Source organism: Rhinolophus sinicus, linkage group LG01 (genome assembly GCF_036562045.2).
Source record: "Rhinolophus sinicus isolate RSC01 linkage group LG01, ASM3656204v1, whole genome shotgun sequence".
NCBI classification, from domain to species: domain Eukaryota; kingdom Metazoa; phylum Chordata; class Mammalia; order Chiroptera; family Rhinolophidae; genus Rhinolophus; species Rhinolophus sinicus.
This window is the reverse complement of record NC_133751.1, coordinates 27242251-27254987: the sequence shown is the minus strand read 5'-3', so window position 1 is coordinate 27254987 and position 12737 is coordinate 27242251. Positions and strand designations below refer to the sequence as shown.

Genomic DNA, 12737 nt, shown 5'->3' with positions numbered 1-12737 from the left:
TGAAATCTATGCAACTTTACTAACCATTGTCAGTCCAACAAACTTGAATTTAAAAAAAAAAAAAATGTGCTCATAGGTATATTCTTCATTACCACATACTCACAGGAAAAAAAAAAAAAAAAAGCCAGTTTCACTTCACTCAGGGTTTCTCAGCCTTGGCACTATTGACATTTTGAGCCAGATAATTCTTGGCTGTGGAGGGCTGCCTTGTATGTTGTAGGATGTTTAGAAGCATCTGTGGCCTCTGCCCACTAGATACCCACTACCAACCCTGCCTCCCAGGCCCCAGCTTTGACAACTGGAAATGTCTCCAGGTACTGCTTTTTTTTTTCTAATTTCTCGATTTTAACTTACTATATGGTAAATATCAATAGGTATAACTCAGCTACACAAAAACTCTTTAGGGTCTTCTACAATTTTTAAGAGAGTAAAGAGGTCCTGCAGCCAAAAAGTTTGAGACCTGCTGGTCCATTTTGTATTTACAGAGTATTTATGATGTGTGTATCTCTAAATCAAAAATAATTACATGAAAAGGGCCTTGTAACCGATAACGAACAAGATATAAGGAAAAAGGAGTGGAACAAATATGTGCATGAACAGGCCTAGGATTTTCAATGGGAGGGACTGAGATGGAGCCAACAGGGATGCAGCTGTAGAGACAGAGGGCCATGTGAACTGAGCAAGTTAGTCTGCTGTCAGTGCCACAGTTTCCCCCTCATGAAATGGCAGTGGTCACAGGATTTACCTCCTAGCGTTACTGAGAGAAATATATGAATAAACACATAAAACACATGTAGAATAAGCTGAGCACTTAGAGTACTCTCTGTAGGTCAGCTATTATTACTTTAATTATAAATAATTGATTTATATCAGAAGGGCTGAGGTCTGACCTACCGTTAAGGCATACAGGTGCTGTTTCCATAGTGCGATAACTGAAGAAAGAAAAATGCAGTCCTTGGCCCCCAGAGACAAAATATCGTGGAGCCGAGAAAGAAATCAGAATCTCCTAACCCTCTCCTTACCCTAACATCACACTTTCTAATTCAAAATTCTATCTGTTACCCCTGAGAGGTACATGGATGTGCTCCAAGGTTTCAGAACAAACCATGTGAGATTGGCTTGGTTTCATATGTGAGTTCCAGAGCAGTTATAATTTTTCTTGTTCCTGCACTGTGATTAATTTTCCCTTCAGCTCAATTTAGCTGCCAGAAGATCGCCCATAATTAGGTTCATGTGGGTATTTCAGCAAATACCCACATAGCCATCCTCACCTTTAAGAAAACATATGCTTTAAAGAAAGGGCATGTTAATTTTTATATGAGAAGAATTCTTGATGAAACCATAGGGACACTTAGATAAGCAAATGAAATGGTTGTGACATGATGTAAAAAAATTACTAAATCAGAATCTGAATCAGAAGCTGAGCAGTTACTTAAAATTTGAAATTGTATTCTCAGTAGTAAACAGTCACATCTCCTGTTTCCCAGGTCTTTCTTATATCTTCTGACCTCCTTGTATCAAGCAGGACAACTTTTACTGTGATTGTTTTCTATGGTTACTGAGAATGTTGGGTTTAGATTCTAAAACCTTGTTGAATTCAGATGTCACCTCTGTAAGATCTGACCTGACTACACTAATTAACACTGGCTCCATCCCTGCAATTCACCATTCTGCTTCATCTTTCTTTTATTATTATTATTATTATTATTATTATTATTATTAGTTTCAGGTGTACAAAACAATGTAATAGTTAGACATTTCACCCCTCACAAAGTGATAATGCCCCTTCTCCAATCTACTACCCCTCTGACATCGTATATAACTGTTACAGTTCCACTGACTCTATTCCTTATGCTGTACTCCACATCCTGTGACTGTAGTTATATAAAATTATAGTTGACATTCATTATTATTCAGCTTCAGGTGTACAGTGTGGTGGTCAGGTACCTATACCGTCCACGACCTCCTTCATCTTTCTTTGAAGCACATGTCTCCATCCAACACACTATGTATGTTACATATGAATTCTGTTTCTGATTTGTCTATCTCATTATGATGACAGGGATTTTTATCATTTTTCTTCAGTGCTGTGTTCCTAGCTTCTACAACAGTGCCTGGCACATGGTAGGGACGCCCACAGTCAGCTTTTGCCTTTAAATGGGGATTGGAAAATGTCCCTGTGATGCATTGCATACTGTGAATTCACTACAGCGCCCTTGCAGGAACCTCCATATTGTGTTTCCTAATGGCTGCACTAGTTTCCATTCCCACCAGTTGTACATGTTCTTCATTGTTTTTGGCAGGAGAGAGCCCGGAGCTGCCTGCCATTCCTGGTGAGTCAGCTGGCCAGCATGGAGCACTCATTTCACCATGTCCTCCTGCTGGAAATTAAGAGCATCACAGACACATTCTCCTCCATTCTGGGGCCTCAGAGCAGAGACATCTTCCGCATGAGCAACAGCTTCACTGCCATTGCCAAGTTACTTACCCGACAGCTGGAAACCAACAGGCCCAGAAGTGGCAGGTGAGCAGGAATCCTGTGCACTCAGGAATCTGTTATGAATCCATGTGGGTATTGCACAGACAGCTACACTTCCTTTTGTGGGCAATCCCAAAGGAAGCCAAACCCACGATCTCAGCATAAAATAACTTCTGAATAAATGACACTAGCCAGAATTTTTTCTAAACCTATGAAAACCAAAATGCAACAAAAAAATTTTCTGAAAAGTGTACAAACCATGGTAAAAGAATAAGAATGGAGTACAAATGATGTTCTGTATAACTTACTTACTCAACAAACATTTAACAATTGCTTACTTTGTACCAGGAACTCTGCCAGAAACTAGCTATATAGAGAAATAAAACATGTTCCTTGTACCCAAAGAGCTCACTGTCTAGTAGTGGAGATAAATATTTAAGTGGGTAATTAGAGAATAGTGGGAAGGTTATGCTAAACGCAGTGGTATCAAGGAGTTTGGGGAATAGAGATGGGGGTGTCTACTTGTGCGTGGAATGGGAATGGAGAGGAGTGGGAAGCTGAGATCAGGGAAGGCTTCCCAGAGAGGTGATATTTGGAACCAAATCTTGAAAGATGACCTGATTGCAGCAGGCATTGCATCACATGTCTTTTGGGCAGCATGTGAAAGAGTCCGACACTTTCTGGGAACAGAAGTCATTCTGTATGGCTAGGGTGTGTGTTACAAGGACAGTAACCTTAGGTAATGCTGATGAAGTGGTAGGCAGGGACCAGGTGACGAGGGGCCTGATATGCCTTCCTAAGGAGTTTGAATTTTACCTTGTGGTCTGTAAGGAGTCATCATGGGCTTTGGTACATGGCAGGATATAATCAAAATCCATTGTTTCAGGAAGCTTGCTCTGGCCCCAGTAAAGAAAATATCTCAGAGGGAGGTAGACTGGAGTCAGGTCAAGTGAAGGAAGGACAGAAAAGCATCCACAGGAAATTATTGATGATTGTGGTGAGGAAGCCGGTGGTGTGACTGGGCAGAAAACAGGATGCCTGGGGTCGAAGGGAGAGAATGGATACAATGCACAAAACTGATCTTTTCAAGAAGATTGTGGAAAAAAATAAAAACACTATGTAAGATTGAGCGAGGGGTTTTATTTTGTTTTACTATATTTTGAATAGGGAGATACTTGAAAAGTTGTATGACCATTAGAAATTACAAAGTACTTTCATTCATAATCTCATTCAATCCTCATGACTTCCCTACAAGGAAAGAGGGCAGATATCATGACTCCTGTTTTACAGAAGAAGAAACAAAGGCTCAGAGACTGGTTAAATGTCTTCCCAAGATTATGCAGTAACTAAGTATAGAGGATGGACTGAAACTTCAAATCCTATGATTGGAAGGTACTCAGTTCCAGAGCAGGTCCAGGGCCCATTTGAAACTAGCATCAGATTTTGTGCGTTTTGGGGGTAACAAATGCTGCATACCATTTCCAGTATGAAACAAGGATTCTAAAAACACAGGAAGCCATCTTGACAAAATAGTGAGCATTTCGTCACAAGGGTCCACTTTCTGCGTAGCATCGTGCAGACCCTAGAGGTCCCAAGAGATATAAAATAAAACATAAGACATAAAACACCATCCCTTGAGGGGCTCAGAGTCAGAGGACTGGACAAGATTTTAATAGAAATGCATACAATGGGCTAAGGAGCATGAGAGACTACTGACCAACAGCCAGCATCCAGGGAACTGAAGAATTTTTCCCAGAGAAGGTGAAATTTAAGTTCATTCCATATTGATTGAGTAGCTTCCATGTGCCAGACATCTGTTTAGGTACAAGAGTGAGTTGCACAGGATGAGTGAGGATAGAAAGGACACTCCTCATGGGCAAAGATAAAAGAGCTTAAGAGTGTCAGACCCAGACTAAGGAAAAGCCGTTGGCTCAACATGGCTGAAGCAAGTATGTCAATGCAGTTAGGAGAGTAAGCGGAAAAGTTAGGTCAGAGGCAGATTATCAGACGCCTTACATTCTGTGTCAGGAAGCAAGGAATTTGTCCTGTGAGGAACAGGGAGGCTTGGAAAATTTTGAAGCCAGGAAGTGATCACAGCTCCTAGCACAGTAATTAGCAGATAGTAGGCACTCAATAAATATGTCTTCACCAAAGGACTATGTGAGTGAGGAAGTGCCTAATGTTGGGGAGAACCGAAAGGATTTGGAAGGCACAGCAGACTGCTGAGAGAGAGAGAGAGAGAGAGAGAGAGAGAGAGAGAGAGAGAGAGAGAGAGAGAGAGAGAGAGAGAGAGAGACCAGGATACTATTGTTGGAGTCTTAACAACAGATTCCTTCAGATCTGGTCAGTGGTGGGGAACTTAAGTCAGGGCAGGTCATTATAGTGAGCGAGCTCCAGATTATGAGGAATTGATCACCAGTGGGAGGTGTGGCGGGGAGAAGGGGAGGAGAGTGGACAAATACCCAGAGATGTCTAGCTTGAGTGACTGCATACACGTGGAAGGTGATGCTGATAACCAAGGAAAGAGGTCGCGGGAGGGGAGCCTATATGAGGGCGTCTCTGAGCCACTCTACACAGAGAATATTATCTGGCCAATATGGTCTTCAAAGTCAACAGTAGCTATTCATCCGAGGAAGACAAATTGCAAGTGCCCTTTTCTCTCAACACCATGCTTTTGATTAAGCATATAAAAATCTCTCATTTCCTGATTCAATGTATAGATGCCCTGGTATATCAGGGTTTCTAACTTTAGTACTACTAAAATTGGGGCTAGCTAATTCTTGATTATGGGGCTTCTGCATTATAGAATGTTTACCATTATCCCTGGCCTCTACCCACTGGATGCTAATAGCAACCCTCTCCCTCAGTTGTGACAACCAAAAATGCCTCCAGACATTGCTAAGTTGCCTCTAGTTGACAACCACTGCTATATACATATTCCATTCAAAAACACCATTTTCACAGACCCATGACCTGCCTAGCAACAGCCCAGACACGGCAGCATCCAAGAAATCCAAGGCCAGCATCATGAAGGGAGGATTTGTCATTTATATGCAAGCACAGAGTCGCTGTTAGCCAATTTTCATGATGTGGTTTCAGAAATTTTGTTTAGAGCTTCTACAGCTGGTGTTTGGGGGAGCCATTTTGTATGCTGCTCACAGCCAGTCTACTTATTTCTTCTTCCAGTGATGACTGACATATGGATCAGATGTGAAAGCTTAGGCACATGTTCTGGCCAGCAGCTCATCCGTTCTCTGCTGCCTCTACAAACGCAAAGTTGCAAGAGGCCAACTGACATCTGTACGATTGTATGTGTGAAAGAGGTTTATATAAAGGGAAAACATGTTCTACAAGGGTATTACATTAGGCATTCTAACAGGAAAATTGATCCTTAATAAGTAGGCCCAATACAATAAGCAATAAACAATTTCTCCAGGAAAAGAAGCATTTAGGAGGTATGTAGATAGGAGGAAAAAATAAGGACTCATGATCAAAATGTGAGTCTTCATGTATGAGACTTATTTAAGTGTCTACTCCCTTTATTATATTTCTGAGAAAAATTAAACGTGAAGAGATAAAAGGCCACCAGTCACCTCACGTACTACCACCACTGCCATCACCACTACCTCAACCTCTCTCAATTCAAAATACAATTAAAAATACTTCTCACCGTCAGTCTCCTTCAATCGATTATAATTATTCGGTGGGAACTTCAAAACACTGGTTTGGATAGCCAGCCTTTTGTATTACCAGCTCATCCTCTCTGGGATGGTTGCTAAGGCTTCTCTCCCAACAACTTTTCCCTGAATAGCTCTCATTGTGACCATTTAGCTTCAGTAATTTTAATCTGTGCCCTCCCAAAGCAAAAAGGTCGACCCTTTTGTCTAAAGCATCCAGCAAAGTCTGATCCTTACAATTGGAGGGGAAATGAATAAGTGAAGAGAGCTTAAAAGAAAATTAAAGATGATAAAATTCAAAACAGATGTCATCTAATTTACAAATCTGACACATAGCTCAGCAGGCCAGATTTTAGACTTCAGGCCAAAACTATAAGATTATCAAAAGAAAAGCAATTAGCATCCTAGAGAGAAGGAAAAACTGAAGCAGACAGGAGTCTTCTTTGTGCTAAATGACTCAGGATTAACTGGGTGAGCTTTATTCGATGGACCAGGTAAATACACTTGCACCTTTCTTGTTCCTGTGTTTTGGAAAGAATTTTATATCTAAATAATAAACTAACAAAGGCTGAAAAACAGGACAGCCAAGCAAAGCATTGAGATTTTGAAATTAATTCTGGGGAAGCAAAAGGAGAATAACAGCAATCATTGATTGGAAAAGAGAAGGTGTCAAGATCGGGGAAAACTTGATACCATTTGAAACTGTGAGCCTTATGTAGTATTCTGGGCAGCCAGTGTCCATTGCATCCTTTGCCTGTCAGGACCCAGGGGAAGCTAAAGGAGAAGGCAACTCCTGACAACTGTGTGTTGGCTGAACATACAGTGGTCAGTGGACTAGAAGATGCCTTTGCCAAGTGCATGTGGTGTCGCGAAGGCTGCTCTAATCAGGCACCATCAGAGTTGGGGACAATTGGTCACAGGTGGTCTTAGCAGGAGGTTAGGCACAGGCCCCAGTTGGAGATGGAAACTTTGAGTGATGGAAATTGCGGAAAGAAAGTAGGGGTGGGAAGTAAATAGGAGAAATCAGAAAGGATGGGGAGAAAAGATGGCAATAGGAGAAGGCACAAGGGGAAAGCAGAGGGAAAGGAACAAGGTCATTTGCACAGCCCCAAGTCCCAGGCCATGGTAGGAACTTGAGAGGTATGGGTGACAGTTCCCTCAAACCCTAGCCGAAGCCATCAAAGTGTGTGTGTAGGGGGGGGACTGCTTGTAAGAAAATTTTAATGCAAAGCATGTGATTAAAGCTTTCCCAACCCTCTGGCTCAGTTAAATGGGTGGTTATGTTCTTTTGTTGTTTTGGTGGTGATGGTGGTAGCAAGTGGTGAGATTCTGTGTTTACTTTTTTGTTTTTAAGAATCAGGCCTGGAAAAAATAAAAGGAAATGAAAGGTAAATTATAGTCAAAAGCAACTGGGTAGGTGTAAATTTGATTTGGGTATAAATGGAAAGAGATGACACATGCAGGGATGGAAATAAAACAAATGTGTGGGGGAGAATGAATGGAAAATAGAATAAGGAGATCACGTTCACAGGAGAACGGCTCCAGGAAATCTGCCTTCCTTGGAATAGCCCCAGAGTTTTGGTTTACCCTAAATTTCATGCATGCAATGAACATCAAAGAAATGGACAAGAAGGGAGAGCCAGAGGTTTGAGTCAATGTGTGGCCTAAAGTATAGCCAAGCAACATGGCCTGCAAAGACCCTTTTCAAACTGTGAGACCCAGAGTTCCCATCTTGATATCCTAAGAGTCACATCACCTAACCCTGGGGTCACATACAGTCCCTGAAGGCATTGCCCAAGAGCTCAAGAGTGATGCCTCTTTACAGATTGAAATTGCAGATAGCAGGGAGCCAAGTTTCTCTCTACACCTTTGCAAGGAAGGCTGCATTTGTAGGTCTGATCAAGCTTTTAAATAGTTCCTGCCAGGGGACAGATTCTGTGCTAGGGACTTTTATTATGTAATATTGTTTAGTCCTCATGACAACAAAGTCTTCAAATATATGTAAGGATTACAGAGGCCTCACTTTAAAGCATAATGGAATATATCTTGAGGACAGGCAAAAACAAAATAAAGTTTTCTACCCAGAACTTACACCCCTCTAGTTCCATGGTAGTACTTGGGGGGTAGTGGTATAAATGCCTAAGTACTAGCTCACAGTTTCATTTCTTCCTTCAGTCTAGTCCAGTGGATCTGACATTTCCATGTGGATGAGATTTACAGAGTTCACAGTACATCATGGATAGTTCAAAGGAATTTTAAAGGAATGTCAAGGGTGACTTTTGCCTTTTCCTCCCAAAGGTGGTACCCACTCACCTTTATCATTACCTTCTGGAATGCCCTTTTCATGCCTCTCTTCCCATCAAAGACTCCTCTCTTCCCTTGTCCAAGACTCTTTTGGTACCACTTCTCCCACATTCCTGCCCACGGTGACCTTCTCTCCTCAACAGTCCAGCTCAGACTGCCCCCCACCCCTCCACACTCACAATCCTGCCCTGAAGTATGTACCCCTCTAGTCTCCCCCAAACTTGAAAGAGCTAATATTCAGAGCCTTTACTCAATGGAAAGAGACTAGTCTTAAACATGCTTATAAGAACTCCTACTTTTTAAGGCAAGACATGTTTATACAAAGAGAAGTTGATTCTTTGAGAACAACTGTTGTTCTCAGGGAATGTACATGAGGAGGTTCGGGACCGTAATTAATACCATGTGATGTTCTGGTCAGCCTTGCCCCCTGCTTAGAAAAAGCTAAATGTAATTTTGCCCCACCCAGGTAACCAGAGTTTTAATAAAATAAAATTTTTTTTAAAAAAAATGTGTATCTTTCCAATCTAGAGAGGTCTATGCTGGTCACTTATATGAAAAGAACTTCCTGACAGCCATTCGTGGCGGTAGCTCTGGTTGTTGTTACCCTCCTTGCATAGGGGAGGAAAGAAGCATTTTGGGTTTTTTAACCCCTCTTCTTACTGAAGAGGTTAAGTCGAACATGTGGTACCATTTATGTTCCATCTGTTGTTCATTTACTCCACCATTTGTCCTTCCTTAAAGCAGCATTTATGGCGACGTGAACGTCTATAAAGGTATTTCAGGAATTCGTTTATCAGCAAGAGATGTAGGTGGGAGACATCATTATCAGCTTTGGAGACAATGAAGCCAGCCCTGGGAGTGTGAGGCCCTGAGGGGCTGCCTGCAAATGCGGACAGAGGGCTGAGGAGGGGGGCAGGGCGGCCCTGAAGGAGTGTGAGTGGGGCAATTACAGCCTTGCTGGCAGCCAGGCCCCTTTCCTGTAACACAGCAGTGTTCAAAACACAAGACACACCAAAAAGGAAAATAACTTTTCATCAGGCTCCTAGTGCTTGGTTTCCCATTACAAACAAGACAGGAACACCAAAGCTTTCGCCTCGAGGAAAGGAAAAAGTGTGCTGTAGGAGAAGAGGTGACAGGAGCTTGACTCCCGCAGCCCCTGTGGGAGGGTGACAGCCGAGGCTACACCAGTTCTTACTGATGCCCGATGACCTAGCTATTTGCTAGTGTGGCTCCCCAAGCACTCCTAGTTTCTTTTGGTAGCAATCATAATTGAACTCTGAAGTTGCTTTTTGCATGACATTTCCTGAATTTTGAACACCTTTTCAGTTTGGGTTAAAGGGCATGCCAAAATTCATTTTTCAGATCACTGTGAAGGGTTGCTCAATGAGTAGATGTCAATTCTGTTCTGGCATCTGTTCCCACAGGATGGTACTCAGAGATATTAGGGTATAATATTATAACTCTTGATTACCGCACAATTACCAACCCCCTAATATGTATTACTTATTTGTGGGGAAATTTCTGATGCAACCTGAACCAAACACCTACTGAGAGGCAGGGAGGGAGGGGTGTGAAGTGGGTGAGCTCTGGAGGCAGAGTTTAATGCTGGATTTACTAGTTGACCTTCAGTAAATTACTCAACATCTCTGCTTCAGCTTCTCCGTCTGAAAGTGGAGAGAGTAATAGACCTGCCCACTTGATTATGAGGGAAGTAATACATGTAACAAACGAGAACAGAGAGCACCTTGTGCATAGAGAGCCCTCAGTAAATATTAACAGTATCGGTACTCGGTTCCAGGTGGGCATTAGAGTAGGTGATCTCACTTAGCGTGTCCATTAGACCAGAGCGACGCAAAGCATAGCTCGTGAACCAGCATCCATCTGCAAACAGTTCCTTTCCAGCCCACGCCAAGGTTATTGTAGAGATTGAAATAAGAGTTTAGAACTTTTATAGCAACTTGACATTTCTGCAGTACCCACATGCTTGATCAGTGGACTTATACCCTGGATGTCATTGTTTTACTCATTTTATTTCTCTGGTACTTTACTGTATTTTTACAAAAACAATAGGTCTGTGACATATACAAATTATAAAAAAAGCAAAAAATGGGTATTAGAGAAGCATTGCCTTAGATCCTTGAGGCAGCTGAGGCTGGATAAATCTCAGAACTCTCTTTAAATAACTAATGTTTGGCTCCCCAAACTTTCCTTTGGGACATAAAGAAAGAGAGTTAATAAATGAAAGGTAATGAACACACAGCACGTCAGCCGTGAATGAGGTACAGCGATTGAGGAAGGGCTCAGCTGCGGAAAAACAGTTCTTGATGGCATTCATATTAAGCACCAGGCAAAAGGTGAACTTTTTATTAGTTGGCAGCCTGAGGCTGTCAGCTGGACTTTTCTGTAGTTAAAAGCTGCATTCTAGGTGGACTAGGAATTGAATCACAGGATTGTGTGTAGAGTTCTAGGCCCAGCTCAGTCATCCGCGTGTGTGACTAACTCTCTCCCTCCATTTCTGGGTACCTATGTTTCTACCCGGTAAAAGCAGAGTAGGACATGGTGTTTGGGGTAGAGACTATGAGGATGTATCAGAAAGGAAACCGTAACCGTTTTCCTGCTCTTCCAGCCTCAAAAGCTGGTGAGTAACCACATGCTAACCATTTTCTTATCCATGCCCTGTGTTGCATTTTCGTGGTGGACACCCCCACCTTAATCCTTACTGCCAGACTCTGTGACCTGCTTATGTTCCCAGACTATCAAGTTAGCCTAGACAAAGAGGAGCATATTGTTTTTACAGTTCTCACCCGTGATTCAAAGTGCTCTGGTGACATTACTACTTTATATTTTTACATCCCTTTATAGCTTACAAATGCTTTTGTAACTTGTGCCACATCCAGATGGCAGTTCATTAGGATCCAGCAGCTTTCTGCCCATTCGAGTCTCAGGAACCTTGACTAAAGATCTGGGAGACATCTGAACAAGCATTTATCAGTGGCAAGGTACCTTTACCGGGGAATGAGAAAGACCCCGAAAGGCTTGTGGCTGACAAAACTGTGGAGTGGGGGCTGCATACAGTTCACCACACCACAACTCCAAACAATGCATACATTGTTTGAAGTCCCGCCTCCCTGCAGAATTCGTGAAATCCTTAGCAGCCTTGCTTGACCAAGGGAAAATGCCTCTATCCTCTTCAGCTTCTGTTCTTTCATTGTCTGGGCAGGTGCGTCTCAACTTGACCGTGTCAGGGGGCCACCTGGGGATAGTGTGAAGATGCACATTCTAATTTGGTCGGTCTAGGTGGAGCCTGAGATTCTGCTTCTCCAACAACCTTCCAGGTGGCGCTGCTACTGCTATTTCAGTGACTCCACTTTGAGTAGCAAAAGGCAGGGGCTTTGCACCTTTTGCTCATTTGTTTTCCACGTCCTAGTCTCCCTCATGTCGGTTGAAGGAAAAGTGAGCAAATGACTGAGCGTCTGCATTCAGTGGTCACTTCCCTGTATCAGGGCTTTTAAACTTTATTTTAATTGCAAGGAATTCTCTCTATATATTTGTAATTGCTCAGAATTCAGACATGCAATACAGAGATTTTTAAAATCAACTACTTCCGTATCCCAGTTCTTGTACTCGTATGCTCACACAGCAGGGAGGGTCCCTGTCCTATGGTCCATACTCTGTAGAATGCTGCAGCAGGAGGAGGGACTTTGAGTGGAAAAAGTTATCTTCCAGGTTTGCTATCACCTGCACAAGCTACCTTCTTTCAGTGTCAAATGTCCTCATTGGGCAGCAGCCACCCAAGTTTTACTATTTGACTTTTTCATGCTCATTCTGTATGGACTACACATAATACTTACATAACGCTTTCAGCAATTTGGTGATGCAGTATGAATCCCATTTTTACATGACAACAATGAGATGTGAAGTCATAAAGAGGTTTGCCCCATCCCTAGTAAACAGGATACTGGAGTCATGAACCTAGGTCTTTTCCCTGTAAGCCCACGTTCAGTCCATGCCTCCACAACCATCTCCTTTTGAAACTCCTTTTTAAAACCTTGTGTGAATAAAATAAACCATGGAGTCACTTCATTTCAGCAAAGTTTTCCCACTGGCATTCTGGTCCCCATATCACTGGCCTCCTGCTGGTCTCTGCTCACCCACCAAGCAGGTTAGAGGCACAACCGAGGACCAAGAACCTAGATTATCACTGTCCTTTCCCTTGGTACTCAAGCGTAGTGACCCTGCAGCATTACTCACTGCAGTCCCGAAACAGACGAAAGCAC

The 12737-nt window shown here is 42.5% G+C and overlaps 1 protein-coding gene across 2 annotated transcripts in view; it reads left to right on the top strand.

Annotated features, from left to right (window-relative positions):
- Nucleotides 1-12737, top strand: part of VEPH1 (ventricular zone expressed PH domain containing 1) — a 206871-nt gene that overhangs the window by 96466 nt on the left and 97668 nt on the right. For both annotated transcript variants that reach the window (XM_019732040.2, XM_074326922.1), the window contains one exon: nucleotides 2304-2524. In XM_019732040.2, coding sequence (XP_019587599.2) covers nucleotides 2304-2524 — 221 coding nt within the window. The remainder of the gene's footprint in view (nucleotides 1-2303; nucleotides 2525-12737) is intronic.